This window comes from Talpa europaea (assembly GCF_964194135.1).
Source record: "Talpa europaea genome assembly, chromosome: 3".
Classification (NCBI taxonomy): Eukaryota; Metazoa; Chordata; class Mammalia; order Eulipotyphla; family Talpidae; genus Talpa; species Talpa europaea.
The window spans coordinates 97,235,105-97,257,441 of NC_140069.1; the positions used below are offsets into that span (position 1 = coordinate 97,235,105).

The 22,337-nt window shown below is 40.2% G+C and overlaps 1 protein-coding gene across 2 annotated transcripts; it reads left to right on the forward strand.

Annotated features, from left to right (window-relative positions):
• Positions 1-1,677: 1,677 nt before the first annotated feature.
• On the forward strand, positions 1,678-17,982 carry GPNMB (glycoprotein nmb; the record flags this gene model as incomplete). 2 transcript variants are annotated; one of them, XM_084230167.1, is made up of 11 exons in its annotated part: positions 1,678-1,747; positions 3,997-4,149; positions 4,834-4,977; positions 6,880-7,053; positions 9,239-9,397; positions 9,706-10,021; positions 11,837-11,925; positions 12,733-12,835; positions 14,440-14,654; positions 17,329-17,422; positions 17,844-17,982. In XM_084230167.1, 11 exons carry the CDS (start codon positions 1,678-1,680, stop codon positions 17,980-17,982), a joined length of 1,656 nt encoding a protein of 551 aa, XP_084086293.1. The 2 variants fall into 2 exon arrangements, with proteins under 2 accessions (XP_084086293.1, XP_084086292.1); XM_084230166.1 differs by having other exon boundaries at positions 9,706-10,017; positions 11,827-11,925.
• Positions 17,983-22,337: the final 4,355 nt, after the last annotated feature.

The following is a 22,337-nucleotide window of genomic DNA, read 5'->3' on the forward strand; positions in this document are numbered from 1 at the left end:
CTTGAATATATTCCTCATCCAAAATAACCTTATATATGAGTTCTACAAAGTAAACTAATTTGTATTTTGTCAACTGCTGATTATCAAGAAACAGATTGTCCAATTTGTAATAACTGGGAATTAAGAAATTCTGCTTTCTAGCTCCCTGTCCCTGGCAATCCAGCTGCCCTGTGGCCTGGTTACACCATCTCCCCTCAGTGGGGCAAGGAAGGAGAGAAGTCATAAAAAGATGATTTGATCACTGTCTCCCTATTAAGAAAGATTTTGTTGCAGGAGAATTTGAAACTTACAATTTATTTAGAGAAAGAGGTAGCTAATTTGGCCAAAGATATAAGCCAGAACTCATTGTCAGGGACAAAGGACAGTAATACTTAAAAAATATATAAATGGTAAGTTTCCCCTATACAAAGGGTTTTTTAAATTTATTTATAATTTTACACTAACGTTAACATTACATAAAAGTAATAAATATTTCTATTTGTGTATTCATCTGTATTTGATAACAGTTTTGTTTCAGTTGTGAATAATATGTTCCCTTTGCTGCTTTTCCCTTCACAATTGCTTCAAAGGCCAAAAAGAGCTCTAAATAGCTGTGTGTGCCTTAGAGTAGGGAGGTGGCCATTCACATCATAAATTTCAGTTTCACCATAAATTTCAGTTTCACAGACTATTTCTTTCTATTCCACATTAGCACAACTGAAACTCAGTCAATGCTTCAAATTTTACCCCCAAACAGAACTTATAAATGAACTGAAAATAGTCATGTGGATGTGCCTCAGACCAAAATCACAAGCACAATGTGTTGCCACATTTTATGCCCTTCTGTAACCAGAACTGTTTTGATTGTATGCAATTTATGTCCCACCCATGCGTGTCTTTACACTAAACGCCTCCTTTCTGTAACATGAAGTAAATATGCCACGCATTTTATGTAATTGGTCCTGAGTGATACAAAACATAAATATTTTGACAGTAGTTACCAAAAATGATGTAAATTATTCCAAAACTTATATGGGCTTGCCAGATATCTTAACTGTACTTTTGAGTAAATCTCTCAGTTACCACAGACCTCTGCAGCTGTTTCAAGCACATTTTGGCACAATATATAGGTTAGTGTCCATATATGTAACACACAATTTCCAGTGATTTACAGCTCTCTCCCCCATCTTTGTCTCTTCTTGGGAGAAGAGAATGTACTTGCATAGCTACTAGCATTGGAAGGAGATGCTCATCTAATTTATAGCAAAAGAAACAAAATTGTGACATCTCAACATGAACTGGGTGAGTGAATCAGTAAAGGAACCACAGCAAGTGGATAATCAATGAAGTTGGAGATTGAAATTTTATTTGGTGAAAGATATAAAAGTAGGGTCCAGAGGAAAGGAAGCCCCCTTTACCTAGAAATGTGGAATCACATCAATGAAATGGTGTACGTGTGAAAAATGAATAAATAGCTGCTAGGAGTGAGTGAGTCAGAAGCACATGAGTTGTGAGAGGTTGAACTCAAGAGACCAGATCAGGCAGTGCTGCTTAATACTATCACATGATCTGCCTGAGGCCCTGCATTTAATTAAAAGGAGGAGGTGGGCACAGCAGAGGCCAGAAGAGCAGCTGTTCTTAGTGGATGGAGCCAGAGGAGTTAAGTTAAATCCATGCCCGGGTCTGGGAGAATCCAGCATGGACTGTCTCTACTGTTTCCTGGGATTTCTGCTTCTGGCTGCAAGATGGCCACTGGATGCCGCCAAACGTGAGTGACACACTGTTTTCTGTGTTTAACCCATTCTCTGGCTACTGGTCGAAATGATGGTTGTCTGAAGCAACATTGTCTGAGTCAGAAGTTGGGCTTCAAGAATCTCTTTGGGAAGCTTCCATACTCACTCCTTTCTCGTGGAAACTGTTGGGAATGTAGAAACCACAGCGCACCTCCAGCTCCATTCTTTGCCTCAGGTATATGGAGAGTGAAATCGTGGGAACCCCTGTCTTAGGAAGTTTTTCCTTCCCAATTGCCACCTACTTTCTTGCCAGATAGTAGAAGGGAGGAGTGAAGGGATATATCACCCAGAAGGTCCACCCTCCTACTCCAACAGGGGTGTAACACTCACTGGGTTAAAAGTCCAAGGGGCTGATTCCGCCAGACAACTCCAGTGGGGGAGGTAGGAGCTGCGGAGGGACCAGCTCAGAAAGGACCAGCACTACATCCCCCAGCCCACTGTGTGCTGGCTGCCCTGACTGCTGACAGGACTCAGGTAAACCCCACAGCCACCTCGGTAGAGCAAGCAGTCCACTTACTTGAGGGAATGAAGAGCCCAGGTCTTGCTTTTTACCTGCTCTGCGCAGTTGTAAGAGAGGATTCTGGACACACAGCCTGGGGCACCCTCCTCCATTCCGTGACCTTTGGAGAGGAAAGTGCTTTAATTAAGTTGTGCTTGCAGAGCTGGTCCCTGGCTAGCCGTGCTGGGTGGAGAAAGGAAGAGGGGGGAGCTGTGAGTAACCCTGGAACATCTGTGTCTGAGGGTTTTCTAACATGGAAAAACCCAGGCAGTGCAGTGGTGTGAGAAGGAGAAGCAGGAAGCCCAGAGTCCCTAGGGCTGCAGGCAAGAAGTAAGAAGGGGAGGGGAGGGACTAGAGGCTCTGCCCATTCTTCTCTGATGGCTGAGTCCTTTCCCACTGCTGCCCTAGAGATAGCACACCCCAAGTCTCTTGTGGCTGAGGTTGTAGGGAGGGGGACAAGGCGGGGTGAGAGGTGCTTGGGGTGAGAGATGTACATGGTAACACTTGTCTTACCTCAATGCATCTCCCATAGAGTCTGCAGTCTGGGAAGATGGAGAACTGGCTTCAATGTGCATCTAATTATCCCCTTCTTTCCAGCAGCCCCTCTTCTCTCAGTAAACAGATTAGCTTGAGATTGAATCTCTGCTGTGGGCTTGAGAAGAGTCCCCACCCTTGAGGAGGCAATGTAACAAAATCTGAGCACTCCTAGCTTTCTGTTGCCCTGCATTAAATACTCTGGCAAGAAAAAAATAAGAATGGTTGGGATTTAGTGGTCTATCAGACACCCAGGGATTCTTGCCTCTTTCCATTCACAGCCCTGGTAAAAAGGAGGAAAGAGAAGGTGTTGACAAAGTATGTAACAAGTAGTCCGGACACCTCTCTGCTGGTTGGCATTGCAAGCAGCATAGAGGAAAAGCCTTGGCAGGGCTACATATGATTCTACTTACCTTCACATCTTCCTCACCACTACACACACACACACACACACACACACACACACCTACCTCTTTTTTATCTTAAAGTCTGCTTACTACTGAGTTTGTTGTATTCTTTTTTAAAAAAAATTAGCTACTCAGTTTGAGGTCATTGTAGATTCACATGCAGTTGAAATAATACAAAGAGACATAGGAGTCTCAAGAAAAAAAGACAACTTGAAATAAATGACATTAAAGAAAAACCACTCTCCCCAACAAATGTAGATTATGCAAGTACAGGTGGAGCAATCCTCAAGACAGGTGAGGTGCTGGGTCATAAAAAACTAGAGTGCTCCACAGGGAGCTCCAGTACTGTATGCATCTCCTGGACCCCTGGAGGCGTTCCTGAGCCTGGAATTCCTTTGGCCAAGTGGAACAGTTCAGAATGGGAGCAGATGCAAAAACTGATCAGAAGATCATTGGCATTGGTGTTTTCCTATTGATTTTTGGATGAATTCCAAATATCAGAGGATGTGCATTGCAAAACCAAATGGTGGCCAAGAAATAGCTACTTTCAAATATTTTCCTTGATTCATTTAAAGTACATAAAATGATAGGGTCTGAATGCTTGGATTCAAGATATTTCCAGTAGACATTTTTAAAATACCCTTTAATTGCTTGACATATTTGAAAGAACTTATGCTTTCCAACCTTATGAAATAAAAAGTTGCTTTAAACAGTAAGATAAATATGAAGTGAAGCGTGGAAGAGACCAAATAATTTGGAGTATTTTCCTTCAATATTGATACAGGCTTTCAGGATGTGCTGGGCAATGAAAGACCTTCTAGTTATATGATGGAGCAAAGCCAATTAAATGGCTGGTCCTCAGATGAAAATGATTGGAATGAAAAACTCTATCCAGTGTGGAAGAGGGGAGACTCAAGGTGGAAACATTCCTGGAAAGGTAAATCAAAAGATTTAACACAAACAAACATAACTTCCCATTTTAGCAAGTCACCAAGACTATAGTCTTTGAGGTCACATGGCTCATGAAGCTTCTATGAGTGACAGTATTCCTGTTTCCAAATGGGAGGGTGCCTTGCTTTGGCCAACTTTCCTTTGTCCTAACACTACCACTTTCTAAGCCACAAAACAATGTTTAATTTCATTAGAAATATACAAAGGTTAGTTCTTGAAATATTTTGAAGAGCAAGAGGTTTATCCTCAAACCTATTTAACTAACAAGGGTGTGATCATCTTCAGAACAATAAGTGACCACCTCAAAAGTGTGGTCTATTGGAAAGTGATTATCTTCCCCATTTGCATGGAAGAATATGGCCTTCAATCATGGTTTTGAGACTAAAAAATACAAATCTTTAATGCATGTCTCTTCAGTACAATGGTGCAGACTTTTTAATTTGAAGTAAAATTTCTTTGAGTGGTTAGAGAATTCTTTACTGGTTTGATTTCTTTTTTTTTTCACCTTTTTAATTTGTTGTATTCTAGAAACTAAGTTAGAAAGCCAGAAAATAAATTAATGTATCATAAAAGGTCCCCTGGTCCTTATTAGTAGGTTTAACTCTATCTTGTTTAACAGTGAGAGGTGAATGAGGATGCTTCATCACCTTCTCCACTTTTTGTGCCCTAGGAGGCCATGTGCAGGCATCTCTGACCAGTGACTCACCTGCACTGGTAGGCTCAACTATATCATTTGTGGTGAACCTGGTATTTCCCAGATGCCAAAAGGAAGATGCCGATGGCAACATAGTCTATGAGGAGAACTGCAGAAATGGTAAGGAATGTTATTCAAGCCACAGGAACATGCTAGTTCTTTTAACTACTGGAGACCCATCTCATAAACCATCACGCTCACAGGTACTTCTATAAATGGAAGATGTTGCTATGGTTCCTTGCCGAGTCCCTTCCTCAAGATGGATGACTGGGAGAGTGAGCCACAGCTCTGTTCACTAGTGTCAGCAACCACCAAACCCACTGGGACTCACAAGTGGCTGTTAAGCCCTCTTCAAAGCCTGCACCATCACACCAGCTTTTTCTTTGTGTCCTATTGATTGGACAGAGAACACCTTGTTGGGTCTCAGTTTTTAGTTTTATCATTGCAATCTTTTTGACTGCTCAGAGAATAACCAATTTGACAGATGTTGCTGGTCACAATGTCTGCTCACAAATATTTAAGTAAATGTGTGTAACTCAAATGCTAAAAATGTGTGTATTGTGCTCTTAGTTAAGCAGATAAGCTCTTTGTGTGTGTTAGGGAGAATACAACCATTTCAAGTGAAATTATCTTGTTAGAACTGTCCACTCTAAAAACCAAAAACTGAGCTAATTACTTAGATTCTTTGATCAGTCACAGGGCAATTATATATTTTATGATTTGATTTTATTATTTATTAAACTGTCAATGTGTTTATTCCTTATTCATTTCTCATCTTTTTATGAGAAAAATATTTGACTCGTAGGGGAAGGCTTTGATATTTTAAGTGTTTTATCTTTTGTGGGATTATTTTCTTTTTCCTTTTTTAAAAAGTAGCTGATTATTATGAATATTTTGAATGACAATCTATGAAACTTTAAGCCTTTGAGCATTTTTATATGAAAACATCTTTGTGACTTAAGAAAAATTTTTATGAAATATCTACCCCACTAAAAGGAACAAGTGCTCTTTGAAGAAATGACTGTTCCAGGGCTAGGGCAAGGAAAGTACCAGGTGAGCCTGGGACATCCTGTTGTGCTAGCAAACAAGAAAGTACTCAAAAGCTAATACTCATATGTCACCTGGCACAGAAGCCAGCTTGAAGGGACTCCCACTGATATATTTGCGGTAATTTGAGAATCAAAAGTAATAATGACTCTAAGAGATTGATTTAAAGGTTTTTCCAATATGTCAGTAACAAAAAAATCAGGAGGGTGAAGGGACTGTTCTAGATGAAAAGATACTGATCATGACATATTTAAAGTAAAATTTTTCATACAGAAAGGTAGAAAGCAGTGTACATTGAACACCCAAATACCCTCTACGTAGATTCAACAATTTGAACAGTTTGCTGTATTCCTTCCTCCCTTCCTCCTTCCCTCCCTGCCTCCCCTCCTACATTCCTCTTTTCGTTGCTCCCTCTCCTTCTCCCTCTTCTCTCTCTTCCTTTTCTGAAATACTTGAAGAGAGAAAATAGCCCGATGTGGTAAATGACCCTGCTTTGACCGTGGCAGGGGTGATAATGATGTTGAGTTTACATCAATAATTTCCCTCCAATTCTAGGGGGACGTGGTAGTCAAGTCTTTAGGATTAGAGACTCATGATATCAAATGAGTCAGGGGAAGAACTACAAGTAGAATAAATACAGAGTAGATCAAAATAAAAAATTAGAGCATCCCTTAGTTTGTCTTAATATGTTTGTGATTTGATGCAATGTGAAGATATATTAAGTGATATCTCTAGAATTAAACTTCCTGGATAATTGCTTTATAGAAAACTTTTATTGAATCATAGACATGGATATAAAAATATACAGGTCATAAATGTACCGTTGGATGAATCCTGAATATGAAGTTTTTGTTTGTACCACTATATTTAAACTGGTTAAGAAAAACTATAATAAGAAAAGGTATTTTATTCAGTGATGACCACTGGGCATTTTTAGTCCTGAAAACAAGCCTGGCTTATTTCTTTCCTGGTTAGATACCGGCCCGTCTCCCGAGCAGTATGTTTACAACTGGACAGCATGGGCAGAGGACAGCGACTGGGGAAATGGCAGCAGCCATGGCCATCACAACGTGTTTCCTGATGGGAAACCTTTCCCTCGCCCCCCTGGATGGAAGAAATGGAATTTTGTCTACGTCTTTCACACACTTGGTTGGACTTTTATAACTCCCCTTAGCTTCTTTAGCTTCTCTTAAATGTTTAGCTACTTCCTTTTATCCTATAGTCAGGAATTAGAACTCTTGAGCCTTAACAATCCTTCCTCCGTTAACTTTCCTGAGGTGGGGTAAAGAGTGAGGGATGAAAATAAAATCATGGTTAGCTTGGCCAAATGTCCAGGACACCAAAGAATTTAAAAGGGGAAAGAAAAGGAATTCAGCTTTCTCACTTAAAACAAAACTACTCAGCTTTTTTTTTTCTGTCTAAAACAGTAACTTGACAAAATGTTGACATTTATTTACTTGACTGGCACATGGATGAAAATTTGTTGGTTTATTTATTTTTTTTGTTTTTAGAATTTTTAACAATTAAGAACACTTCTGTCCTTTGTAGGAAAATGCAGAAAAGTACAAATGAAAAATAAGTCATCCATAATTAGCACCAGAGATATCATTATCACTGTGGTGTTTACTAGTATTTTTGATGGAAATCATAATGGATACACACTTTTGCTCAGTTTTATGAGCCTTGATTATCATTAAAATTATACATTCTTTTAATAACTGTGCCATATTCTAGTGTATAGAAATAAAACACTCTAATCACTGTTATTCTTTGACATAGCCTACCCTCTTTTTTACTTTTTAACTACAAATGGCATACACTTTGCTGTATTACTGCTGTAGTAACTATTTTTAGGAAGAACACATCTAGATTATGATTAGCAAAGATGCTAAGTTCTTAGTTTAAACTGTTACCAAGTACACATGGCTCTGAGCCTTTGAAAATTGCTAACAATCATGCAGCATCCAAATTTCTAAATGTCTTTTGTTGAAAATTAGAGAAAGCTTTTCTTGCGTCAATTAACTTAGTTACAAATCAAAGCAAATATAATATAATCCAGGTGAACAAAGTAGAAAGTATGTCAAATATTATGTTCATCTATCTAAATCAGTTGCTTTAAAGCTGACTTTTTAAAAAGAAATTACTATCATAATGCTATCAGTCAACGAACAAACACCTTGATTTAATAGACCTATCACTCCATAACAGAATTCTGACACTTAGGCTCACTAACACTCCAGATTCATTTTAGGGTAGTTAATATCCATTAACTTAACTAATAAGATGTCTTTATTTAAAACCAGCCCTCATCCCAGAAATTGCTCTGTTTTTTTAACAAGACTATTTTGAGTTCCCATCTTTTACTGCAGTCTTAGAGTTAACTGACATTTTCCCTCAACCAAACACTACCTCTGTAGTCTCTCAGTGCCCAAACTAACATTTTCCTCCTTTATAATTAATCCTCTGGGTGACAACTACCCACAGAACTGCCTCTGCATTTCAAGATAAGGGGAGAGGGATTCCACATTACATACCCCTTACAGGACCAGAATATTTTTCCAACATACTTGAAGATATGATAAACATGGTCTTTAAACATCCCCATCACACAAGCATCATCTTACAATACCTGTTCTTCCAGTGATAGACCTACATTGGGTGTCTTGCAAGGACTGGAAAAATCTTTGCGCCCTGAAGGAGAGAAATTACTTTCACTAGCTATGCAGTGAGTTAGATACAGAAAAAATTAGAAAAAGAAAAAAAAATGACTGAAGAGTGTCCTAGAAATGTGTTTATAGAGTCACTTCACTCCTTTTTATATACTATTTATTTTTCATTATGTGTTACATTATTATGAACAAATATTATTAAAGGTGTGAAGGATACTATTCCCCCCTCAAAAAAATAGTTTAATAATACAGCTAAAACTGTGTTATTGTTAAAAAAAACTACAGTAGATTTTTGGGTAAATTTCTTAGCTCTCTTATATACTCGACATACTTTTATTAAGTATATTTTCTGTAGGAAACACATGTATTTCAACTGTTAGCCACTTGTAGTATTTCTAAAATGATACCTAACTGTACTATCCTGTAAACAGCTCTTTCCATTTTAACTAAGTATATATAATTACATTTACCTGTGAGTGTGCTTTATAAGCATTGATATAAAATGAGCACCATCTTCCTTTCTCAAGGAACCAGGACTATGTTCCCATTCCTGTTTTCTCCCTTCCAGAACCATCTCTAAGTGGCACTCACTAGTCTCTAAGAAACAACTTCCTTGAAGCATCATGTAACATAGCCAATAACTAAAATTTTCCATCCTCTCAAAGGTCAGTATTTCCAGAAATTGGGACGGTGTTCAGCGAGAGTTTCTATAAACACAGCCAACGTGACACTTGGCCCTCAAGTCATGGATGTCACTGTATACAGAAGACACGGCAGGACATATGTTCCCATTGCAAAAGTGAAAGATGTGTATGTGGTGACAGGTGAGTGGCATAAACTCTGAGTTAGCTAAGGATGAGACACAGAGTCCTGGTGATGTTAGTGATTATGAGAAAAAAGTAGAACCAACGTTCTGTGCTAGGTTTTGACTCATCTGGCTCTTTCCCAAGGTCATCTATTTAATTATATTGTGTATAACCTATGACTTCCAGAATAACTAGGGGAAACCCTAGAAAAACTGAATATAGAAAGAAAAATAATGCTGAATTATCCCTAATTTTATTTTTTAAACCAAAAATCACCATTGACATCATCTACTTAAAATCACTCTTTTCTGAATGTACCTTTTTAGATCAGATTCCCATATTTGTGACGATGTCCCAGAAGAACAACCGAAATTCATCTGATGAAACCTTCCTCAGGAACCTCCCTATTATTTTCAATGTCCTGGTTCATGACCCCAGCCATTTCCTCAATAAGTCTGCCATTGACTACAGGTGGAACTTTGGGGACAACACTGGTCTATTTGTTTCCAGCAGTGATACTTGGAATCACACATACGTGCTCAATGGAACCTTCAACCTTAACCTCACTGTGCAGGCCACAGTGCCTGGACCTTGTCTTTCACCTTCCCCCAGACCTCCACTAGTCACCACTTCTCCAGGTAAGTGCTTTCCCCGGGATCTCTGAGGAGGATTCCCTTTTTTTTTTTTTTAAATATTGTTTTATTGGGTTTTTTTTAGCTTAAAAAAATTTTTTTTTAAAGATTTATTTATTTATTCAAGCACTGGGCACAGTCAGAAACGCGGGAGGGTGAGAGAATTCACCAGAACCAGAGCGGGGAACAGAACAGGCAGACTGACGAAGTACACTGTTGAGGGGAGCAGCGGGCAGCAGGAGTGGTCTGTGCGCCATGTGGGACCCTCCTCTGGTGGCCGGGGAGTAGCCGGGGATCGAACTGATGCAGCAGAGGCCGCGGGCAGCCTCGCAACCCGGCGCTCAACCACTGCGCCACTGGGGAGACCTTGAGGAGGATTCTTAACAGCTGAATGAATGATAACAATGACAATAATAAACCTGTAGGTTATATTATTAGATCTCTCATGAAAAATGGTTGTTAAAAGAAATTATTCTATTTCATAACTTTTGGTTTCTTTATGTGACTATTTTAAGCTTTTAGAATAGGGAAGAAAGGAATGTGTTTGAAGTCACTTTGCAAATAGAATTTGGTGACTCCCATAAAGCTCTTCAGCTGTCCTAATTCACACTGGCCTGCATTATGGCACAGATGCTTTCCTCCTTCTAGCATGTCACTTCTCTGCTTGTCTCCCGCCCCCTTTTTTGGTAGCTATGAGAACATACATTGACTCATTATAAATATTCACTCTCCTTACTCCCCCTCTCACATTTGTCCCCACTCCAGTCTCCTCCCTACCTGTCCACATACACCCAACCTCCCATAAAAACACAGCCACACTTGAAAGTTTCCCAATGGCTCAAGAAAGAATGTATCTTGAGAGTATTTCTAAGCTATCAAGTTGGAAAGAGTCCAGATATTAAAATTGTTCTGGATAAGGCATATTTAACTAAACCCCACCCTCGACTAGTAATGCATGAAAACAACTTGAGAAGTTCTTGAGAGTCTATTTTGGGAAGTAAATTCCATCGGATTCCCCACCCAATAAGGTACTATCACAGCCCTTTCCACCTGCATCCAGGCAGTAGTATTAGCCCGACATCCTCTGAATGGACACAAGAGGGCGCCATCACCAAGCCTAGAGGAAACACCACCTATTTCTTGGACTCGCTGCAGTTCTTTTCACCAAAAACTGTTCAATCTAAATAATAAAATGTTATAGGTGGTATTAATAAAGTAAGGTCTTTCTAAATCAAGATGCATATAAGACACTGATTTTGATGAACACTTTTTTGAAGTGTGTAAAATTACAAAATAAATGCATGTTCCTTAGTAAAAAATCAAACAATATAGAAGTCTAGAATAAAAGTGAAAGTCCCTGTAATACACTCCCCAAAGATTTAAATCCTAGCAACATTTGGGAGTTGGTTTTTTTTTACAGATTTTTAAAAAAGACTTATTTTATTTAGTTCTGCACACAAAAACCGGGATGTAGACCAGAGGTGCGGGGACGTGAGAGGATTCAACAGACAGAGTGGGGAGCAGAACAGGCAGATCTACTGAAACACACTCCTGAGGGGAGCAGCGGGCAAGACAGGAGAAGTCTGCTGTGCCATGTGGGTTAGCTCCCTGGCCGGGGATCAAACTCTTGCTGCAGTGGCTGCTGATAACTTTATATGGCTGATACTTAACCACTTGCACCACCAGGGAGGCCCTGCAGCATTTAATTATACAGAATTCTTGATGTTTTTCTAGAGAGCAGGCAGACAATTTTTGATTTTTCATTATGTCATACATCTTTTACATTGTTAACAACTACTCTAACAAACTCTCCAGTGCCTACTAGTGACAACCCCTGGGAGTTGAGAGAGAGTTCTGATGAAAACTGCCAGATTATCAGAAATGGTTACTTTACAGCCAGCATCACAATTATAGGTAAGACCAGTGGGGAAAGGATGTTGGTGTCCACCATGAAACACCCCCTCACTTCACTGACTCTGGAGGGGTGGCCATGGGAAGCAGGGGCACCGTGACTGAGGTGATACCACATGTGCTTGAGCAAAGACTCTTCTAGTTTCTAGATTGCCACCTGCCTACCCCAACCTTCCTTAGCTTGGTGGAAATGAGCCCCCACGAGGCCTGTTAGTTTGCCAGGATCCCCCACCCTGTGTATGCCAACCATCTGGATGCGTGTGCCTTCAGTGGAAGGCCAGTATAATGTTCCCACAGCTTCCACTTTTCTTCTAGCTGACTTCACAAAGTCACATCCATGTGAAAGGGGAATGAACATAGCCACCACATGTGGTTGTACGTGTGGGCTCGACAGAGAAGACAGGTGGGGAGCAAAGTCCACGCTGTATATCCTGGTTCTGGGTGGGGATGGGGGCCTTAAGACCCACAGCACATCCTGGAACTGACCCACCTCTGCTCCAAAGACACAGGCCAAGCCCTGAGCCTGGGGGCTGCACTCTTAAACACCTAAAACACCTGCTGAGAGGGTGCTGCTATCTAACACTCACAGGCTCCAGAAATAAAGTTCTAAGTTGGACTGAGGAATAAATCAAATGAATTCCATTTGATATGAAAATGCCACAGGGACATGTCTCCAAAGCTATGGGTAGATTCCCAGATCTGACAAAAAGGCTGCCTCTATTTTGTTTGGTCTCTGGTTAAGGAGAGGGGTGGTTTGGTTTGGCTTCTGTTGTATTTTGATATGTTTTTCTATGGGGGTTGTTTTGTTAGAGGGAATTCTGGAGGTTAACATCATCCAGATGACAGATGTCCTGATGCCCATGCCACAGCCTGACGACTCCCTGGTGGATTTTGTCGTGACCTGCCAGGGGACGTGAGTACATTGTCTTGGTCAGAGGAACAGGTCAAGTGGGGACCCCAGCCTGAACAAAGGCCTTGACACCAGTCCCCTTTCTAAGCTGATTTAAATTCCTGATTCATCAGTAAGCCAGGACAAGAAAGGACTTACAAGGAGCCTGAGGAACATGTACTTGTTTCGCTGAACCCCCACCCTTAATCTTCCTGATTAATTTTCCCAGGGTGGCAGGAGGCCAGTGTGAAATTGTAGACATGGTCTCCCCTTAAAAGCAAAGTCCGATAATCCAGTCTCTCTCTGATTTACAAAGCTCCTTCTAATGCATTATATAATTTGGTTTCCTATAATTTGAATAGAACTATATATAATAGACTACATATAAATGAATACAAATACTATTCAATTAACTAGTTAAATATATTAATACATTGACTAACTTACATATAACATGTAAATTGAGTAAAATATATGTGTATGTAAATGTATAAAATAATCAAGAGAATGGAACAGTATAAAAATCCATCTTAATTGATAAGTGGACTCGCTAAGAAGCTCTCTGGCCTGGGGAGAGGAGTAGAATGAGGATGACAGGGAATAGAGGAAAACCTGACTGAAGGAGTAAAACTGCTTTAGGGGTCAGGGGCTAGGGGCCAGATGGGAGGAAAGTGTGTTCTCCCTTGTACCCCATACCCTCATCAACCCCAGCCTCAGAGCCTGATTTCCCCACCCAGGAAGTCTGCCCACGAGCATCATGGCTAAGACAGTGAGGCATGGCCAGGTTGCCTGTTGGTCACAAGGACAGTTGGCAGACATCTTTTGTTCAAGTCCCAGCTCCACTTCTACCTGCTTAGCTAAGGATGAGACATGGGGTCCTGGTGATGTTAGCGCTTATGAGAAAGAAGTAGAACCTATGTTCTGGGTAAGGTTATGGCTCATCTGGCTCCTTCCCAAGGTCATCTATTTAATTATATTGTGTATAATCTGTTTTCCAGAATAACTTGGGGAAGCTCTAGAAAAGTTGTATGAAGTGGAAAATGATGCTGAATGATCCCCAATTTTAATTTTTTAACCTACAAACACCATTGAAATCCTCCACTGAAAATCAGCAATCATAAGTTTGTTCTTTTCTGAATGGCCTGGGGTCCGTGATTTTCCTTCTCCAAGCTGCTTTGTCACCTGCTACACTGGGATAATGTTACTTTCCTCATAAGGTCATCAAAGGAATGACCGTGTCATAGATCTAAACTCAGTGCCTCTCATCCAGTAGACACTGCATGAACAGCTGCTGTGCGATTGCCGTTGTCATTTCTCTACAGCAACCTAGGCAGGGCCATCTGCAGCCTGTCGTGCTCTTTGCCTAACATCAAGCTATCTGCTTCTTTGGGCATCCTAGGGGGTCAGTGTGGGAGGAATGACTTGGGCCTCATACAGCCTCTAATAGCCCCTGACTCACCTTCCTGAAGATACATCACCCAGGCTTGGTTAAGAGTAAAGCCTATGTGACAATTCAGCTTGTAGTTTCAGCAGGAGAAAGGTGGGATTTGATTCTGTAGAAAGGTCATGATTCACCTTGTTAAACTGACTTTGAACTCCTCTCTCCCCCGCTGTCTCTGTACCCTCAGAATTCCCACAGAGGTCTGTACCATAATTTCCGACCCCACTTGCCAAATCCCGCAGAACACAGTCTGCGACCCTGTGAATGTGGACACAGGCTACCCCTGCTTGCTGACAGTGAGAAGAGCCTTCAGCAGGTCTGGAACATACTGTCTGAACCTCACTCTGGGTGATGATGCCAGCCTGGCCTTCACCAGCACCCTCGTCTCCATTCTTGGTAAAGGTGAGTTTGTTTCATGGTTTTACGAGTATTTCACATTGCAGATAAAGTGTGCATCCAATGCTAAAGCTATTCGGGCCTTTATGATTAATGTTTAATTTGATTTCAGAGCAAAATTCATTGAATTATTGTCATATGGATTTGAGAACTGGCGTTAGAATTCAACAGAAACTCTACTTAGGGAAGAGATAAGAGAGACCCAGTTAAATAGTGACCAAAGAACAGCCTTTTGGTGAAAATAAATCAGTTGTGATCATGGGCCCGTAATAGAATAGGATCACTTCATGCTGGAATAGATTTTGAATTTCAAGGGGAAAGTGTAAGTTTCAATAATGAAAATAACAATGTCCTTCAATTAAACATGAACGTTAGGAGAGGCTGGTATCATGTTGTCACTAGAATCCACCTGAGCAAAAATATGAAGCTGAAGAGGAAGAAGAACCAAGCAGACTCCTGGCTCCCTTCCATTCACCATGTGTCCCTCTGCCCCTTCCCAGATTCTACCAGCACCCCACAGAGACAATAACCAAACAAACCACACTTTGCTTGGATAAGCAAATGCTACCAGAGCAGACTAAGGAATTTCATTGGGGAATTTTCATTTACTGGTGGCTTCCAATTTTCCCCACCCTCAATATTAAGGGTTCTACCTGGTAACCTTACCTGAATTTCACTCATAACCAACTTTGTTGTAAGAACTGCTTTATCTTAAAAAGAAGTGCTACCTGGTGGAATGGAAGGGAGAGGTTAAGTTATATACACATTACACACCTTATTATGCCCCTTCCTTTAGGCATTGTCAGAGCTAGTCTATTAACTAATTCACAAATAACCCCTCTGGACTTAAAGTTTATCTCACAAGGTTAAATGTACTTAAACATGTATTTACTCACTAACCATATAAAAGGCAAAAGCTAAGTTATCGTACATGTAATTATTTGTATGAGAGCTTTTGTTGGTAAGATCCAGATACAAACTTTAAAACAAAGATACAAAGCTGCCTGCTTTATACAGGGCGAGGTGCATTGAGGCCTGGGTTAGAGGGGGCAGGCCCGGGTGGGGCAGGTGACACCTCTGCATTCAGTGTATGTGGATCTTCACACTGTCACCTCCAGGAACTGTTGTGGTTATTTCTTTTAGAATCCCCTTTAGGGTCATTACCTAGTCTATGAAATTTCCATCACTGGCAAACCTCTGTTCTCTTGTCTGGCTTAGAGGCTTAGATATTTGCTTTCCTTTCATTCTTCATGTACTGAGTGCAAACATTTGTTGTGACCTGAGCCATTTCCAAATCCAAATGAAGGAAACTCAAATGGAGAGTATTTAATCCAGTGGGGACTGTACCTTGATGACTTGGGTTTCAAAGTCAGAATTTCCAAAATAGATCATTGTCAAAGACAAACTCATTGACTTTCAGATGAAATTATTATATGCATTGATTCAGGGAACACTCATGAAGCACCTGCCATAATCATTGAGCATCAACTCCATACGCATCACAGCTCTAGGCTTGAAACATACAGTCTCCAGTGTGGAGCATGGTTCTGCTTTTGTGAGCAGAACCAGACAATATAGAAATAAGATGATACTGTGAAGAAAATAAAACAAGGTCAGAGAGAGGTCAGAGTGACAAGCATAGGAGATAGGGGACAGAGGTTGACTCTCCAGATGGGGAAGTCAAAGACTGTCCTGTGCACAGCAGCTCCCACTTGGTGAAGGGCATCCTCTGAACTGAGGCCTCAATTTCAAGAATAACAGCAACCCATTTAGATCCTTGTCTGCCACTGGTGGAGTTTGGGGTTTGTGCTGTACATAAGGGAAGCTTTTGGTGGGTTTGAAACATAATCTGATTGATGTTTTCAGAAGATCACTGATGACTGACTGATGAATAAAGCCAAGATTGTTGGAAGGAAAAAGACGAAGCAGGTAGACAATTCAGAGGTCCTTTCAGGAGAGAACGCTGGTGGCTGGACCTGCAATGGTGGCAGAGAAGATAGAGGAAAAATAAATAAACTCTGGTAATATGTTGGTGGTAGAGCAAGAGTAGTTGATTTGCTAAATTCTAAAAGAGGACATAATCCCAGTTCATGGTTCTCAGAATCTAGAGGAAAGAACTATATGTAAAGAAGTAATTACAAATGCAACGTGAAGAAGGCAGAGGAAGAGGGAAGTAGAATAGTGACAAAGGAAGGCATGATCCAGCTCTCATGACCGTCTAGAAGGTATCCTGAAGGGAGGGACACTTGAGGTCAGCTGGAAGAAGCATATACCCAGCAGAGGACTTGGAGATTTGCAAGAGCATGGGGAGAATGAGCACCTCCCAGGATTTTTAACACAACTAAAAAGTAGTAGTAAAATATGAGGCAAGAGGGAACCCTTGGCTACATGGGCACTGCTGGGCCAGCTGACATCCTGGCAGGTGTATCCAGGACGTGACAGCTCCCTCCTGAGCCTTTAACACAATGTTCCAGACATGCTAATTCATTCTCCTAATGGAAGATAAGCTGACCCAAAGACTATGTATTATTAATGGAGAAGATTACTGAAAGGTCAGAGGGAGCCAAATATCTTCTGAAGGCCCTGTTTCCTCATTTATTTAATTGCATTACATGTTCTTTAATTGCAATATGTTCTTTAGGTAGAGGATATCACTAACATGGTCTCGTTCTATTTTAAGACACAGCCTCTCCTCTTAGAATGGCAAATGGTGTCCTGATCTCCATTGGTTGCTTGGCTATATTTATCACTGTGATTGCCTTCTTCATGTACAAGTAAGTTGCCAGTTTTAACACCTTAAGTCTCTAGAGTGTATTGTCAAAAATAAATAGCATATGTTTGCATGAGTCTTTTTTTGCTTCCAAATATTTTGTTTGTGGGAGGAAAATCTTCCATTGAATACCAAAGTAGCCTGTTAATTTTGCTGTGGTTTTTTTTAATCCTAAAAATGCTACCAGATGTCATAAGCTTTACAAAATTGTCAGCCTAATGTTTAACATATAATCTCAAGTTATAGTAAGCAGGCACATTTCTTGCATGAAGAAGAGAAAATAAATATATTTTCATATTGTCATACAAGCCATAGATTATGTTAAATGGAATTAACCATTTGGCATTTGGTATGTAAAGGATTGTACAAAGTAATGTATTCCAGCTGGAGAGCTTTTCTTAATCTATCTAACACATTGCTTTCAGAAAACACAAGGAATATAAACCAATAGAAAACAGTACTGGGATCGTGGTCAAAGGCAAAGGCCTGAATATTTTCCTCAGCCGTGCAAAGGCCGTGTTCTTCCCTGGAAACAAGGAAAAAGATCCACTGCTCAAGAACTAACCAGAAATTCTTTAAATATTCAGCCTTATTTCTGAACAATGGTTTACTATTTGATGCCACTCTTTGCATGAGCTGTGCTAGATGGATTCCTTTTCACTTTTTTTCACTGAAGATTACTCTAAATATATACTGTGGTTCAAGGAGGTCTACTTTTTTTGTCATTACATAGAAATGAAGAGGAATGATACTGCATGAAACCTCAGACATGTTGTATTACTGAGACAAGTAGTTAGCCCTACTTTCTTTCATTGTGATTTGAGTTTCACTTATGCTGATAGGTGATTTGTGGATAGATGTACTGTGTCAACTGAATAGTGGCAAAGGTCCTGTTTATTAGAGCCTGACCTAGGTTGGACACTTTCTAGCTTTCCATATGGCCAGATGCATGGAATGAATGTGTTCCTGTCCTTAAGATCACAGTCCAAACTAACCAAATTGTATTTCAATGAACATGTATGATCTGCCAGAAGAATGATAAAGGTCAAGTCTTAAATATGTGGTGTGTGGTTGTTAAACTAAAAAGAAAAAGCTTATCTTATAAACAAGTGGGAATATTTTCCTGACAATCTACCATGACTAGCTATGTGAAGGAATGACATTCATTCATTCATTTATTCCATGGGCATTTTGTTAGTGCTTTCTGTATATTATGCATGTTGCTAGGTGCATGGGCCTGCACTTGGAGTACTCACACTCCTCTAGCTACATCTAAATTTCTATACATGCTGGCGCTTGCGTTTGAAATCATGTATTATTATTTTTCCAGAGAAGGAGGTCCCTGGTTTTCCTGTTTAAGTGATATATTTAGAAACTTGATCAGTAAAGTTTGTATCTCCATTTGTAACTAAAACCATCTACCATGTGAGACATGACATTTCTTTTTTCTCCTTCCTGAAAAATAAAGTCTGAAAACAGACAATATCTTGGAAGTGCAATGTTTTTCCCAAGTTGTTGCTGGCCTTTCATTTTTATTTATAGTGCTTGACAAATTAAAAAATGTTTAACACTGCCCCATAGAGCACTGACATTCTTGTATTTTATATTATAAAATATATGTACATAGCATGTGAAATTTCCATTAAAAATTAAATGTATATAATCATGTCAATCTAAAGTAAGAGATTTTTTATAAACAATTGTTCTGAACTCTTGAAACACATAGTATGACAATTGAAAATAAAGGTGAGGGTATAATTCTAGGTCACAGATCAATAAATTTTTCTGTGAAAGCCAGGAAGGAAATATTTTTGGCTTTGTGGGCTACACGGTCTCTGTCACATCTGCTCAACTCTGCTATTGTAGCATTAAAGAAAGCATAAACATAAATGGAAGAGCATGGCCGAGTTCCAGCAAAAGAGCATTTAGAAAAACAGACATTGGGTCAGAGAGGGTCCACGGACTAGAGTTTGCTGATCCTGATTCTTAAAGAGTCTAAAGAGACATAACAGTCAAAGCAACTTGAGATTTTAGATCAAATCCTCACATAAAGAAAGAAAAAGCTATGAAAAATATTCTTAGAATCAGGGAAATTTGAACACACATTGGACACCAGGTGATAATACAGAATTATTGTTAGTTTTCTTCAGGAGTGGGGAAAGCATTGTGCAGACTTTTAGTCTGGTTCCTTCACTTCATAGATATCCTACAGCTCAAACATGAGCAATTTGTTCTGAAGTTATCTCCGAAGAGTTCAAAATTTGCAGAACATGAATCTTTACATTTTTCTCCATTTGTGTGTAGGATGTAGGTCAATGGTTTTCAACAACAGTTTACTTTGTCCCATGGGGGACACTGGGAATATTGGGGTAATTTTTGGTTGTCACATCTAGGATGAGGTGCTGCTAGTATCCAGTGGATAGAGGCATGGGTGCTGCTAAACATCCTACAGTCTGTATGATGGCACCCACAAGAATCATTTGGCCCACAATGTCAGCAATTCCAATAGCGTAACTAAAGCAGGCCTGGCCATGAATGTACAAATGGAAGACTTGGATTTGAATTTAGCCCTACTTAAATCTGAGTAACCCTGGACACATAATTTGGTCTTCTCTGAGCCTCAGTCTCTTCGTCTATAAAACAGATGTGTAATTCCTCCCTAGCTGACCTCACCAAGCTACTGCAAACCCACCTGGCAATGATTGGCCAGGATAGAGCTTTTTATGCGACATAGTGGAATATTCTACATATGAAGCCTGAGGACAGAAGCATTGTGCCAAGGCTTTATTATTTTTAGAGTGACTAGAGGCCAGTACCTAAAGTAGAAAAGTAATATCATCTTGCAGCAGAATCACCGGGAAGTTTGTTAAAACACAGACTCCTGAGTCCCACTGCCAAGAGTTTCTGAATCAGTGTTCCTGAGTGGGGCCCCATAATTTGGATTTCCCACCTGTTCTTTGTTTGTTTTGTTTAAAGATTTATTTATTTATGCGTACAAGAGCTGGGGTGTAGGCCAGAGAGGTGGGGGTGGGGGCCACTGAGAGGATTTACCAGAGACAGAATGGGGAGAAGAACAGGCAGATTGACTGAAATACACTGCTGAGGGGAGCAGTGGGAGAGACAGGAGAGGTCTACTGCACCATGTGTGTTGTCTCCCTGGCCGGGAATCGAGCTCATGCTGCACTGGCAGTGGATAGTTCATAGTGCTGAGACTTAATCCCTTGAGCCACCAGGGAAGCCCTTTCCACCAGTTCTTTAGTGATGTTGATACTACCACTCCCAGCATCTAACTTTGAGAAGTGCTGTGCTGGTCTTGAGATCCCTTCTCCTATCAGTAGGGTGTAGCAGTGAGCAGCAAATATACACGCCACCAAGGAAGCCTGTAGAAGTCATCATCAGACCTCCCTTTACTGTACCAGATAGCAGGAGAGGGCTGAAATCATGACTTACTTAGACTTATATTCTCTATGTGACCTTGGCAACAAGTCATTTATCTTCTGCTGAATGACTATCTGTATAATGGGGGAAATAACCTAAAAGATAGTAGGATGACTTGATTAATGTTTGCTGAGAATTACAACTTCCAAAGAAAATAGAAATGTGTAGGTAATAGATTATTCCCGGAATTTCTTATTCTTCGGACTTTTTAGAAATGTCTGCATTTTGAACATTCTGACTCATTCATACATATTAGTTGCTCTTATTGAATTTTCAATTGTTTGATAGTTTAGGGGAAGTATTTTCAATGCATTCATTATTTGTATGAAAATACATCATTTCAATGCATTTACTTTCTGCATCCAGAAAGCAAAATAACTCCAAACCTAGGTGACAGGCTAAGGGAAGTGACAGGCTAGGTGACAGGATGAGAAGATAATTATTCAGGGTGTGAAGGCGACTACCCTCCAATGGGGCTCCTGGGGGATGGGGGGGGGGAAGAAATCCTATGAGGTTTTTGCAAAGAAGGTCTCAAAGCTGATTAAACAATACCCCTGAAAAAATTAAAGTTTCGTTCTCAAGAGTCACTTCCTGCAGCCTGATTTTGATCCTATAACCACCATTTATTGAGCACTTGTATATACCAGGGAACACAGCTTTGTGCACAGCTTTGTGCAAGGGAGCTCTCCTGGAGCTGGGGTTTTAGGCATTCTGCATAGTGAGAACCCTAACCACAGGCCTGGAGCCCCCATGCTAGCCAATCCCATATGCAGGGGAATTCCTCTGTGACTTATAACTGAACTGCTATTCTTTTCATCTTCAAAATTCTGGAATGAAATTTGCTGTGGAGAGCTTCTATAGGCTTTTTGGAATTTAGGGGCCTTAATGATATTTTACTATTTAACCAATTTTAATTCTATGTCTAATTTTCCTTTAGATGTCATTATGTAACCTCACTAAGCAAAATTCTCTAAATTTAGAATGCAGTCATCACTGTTAATTTAATTGTATAGCTTTTAGAGATATATATTAAATATTAAGACTTGAACTTAATGAGTCCTTAATTTTAAGCTATTAGAATAAATTCCTTTAGGGTAAAAAAAAAAGGGATTTGGCCTTGGGCCTCCCTGGTGATGCAGGGGTTAAGTCTCAGCCCTATAAAACTATTGTCTGCCACTGCAGTAGTTTGATCCCCGACCAGGGAGCTACCCACATGGCGCACCAGACCTCTCCTGTCTCACTAGCTGCTCCCCTTAGCAGTGTATTTAAGTGGATCTGCCTGTTCTGCTCCCTGCTCTGTCTCTGGTGAATCCTCTTATCCCCTGCGCCTCTGGCCTAGACCCTAGTTCTTGTATGCATAAATAAATAAATCTTAAAGGGATTGACTGATGATGAGGATGTGATAGAAGGATTTTTGTCACCGTAATGTAGTTTTAATTTTGGATTTTTGGAACTGAGTAGAGGAAGGCGATAGGCTTAAA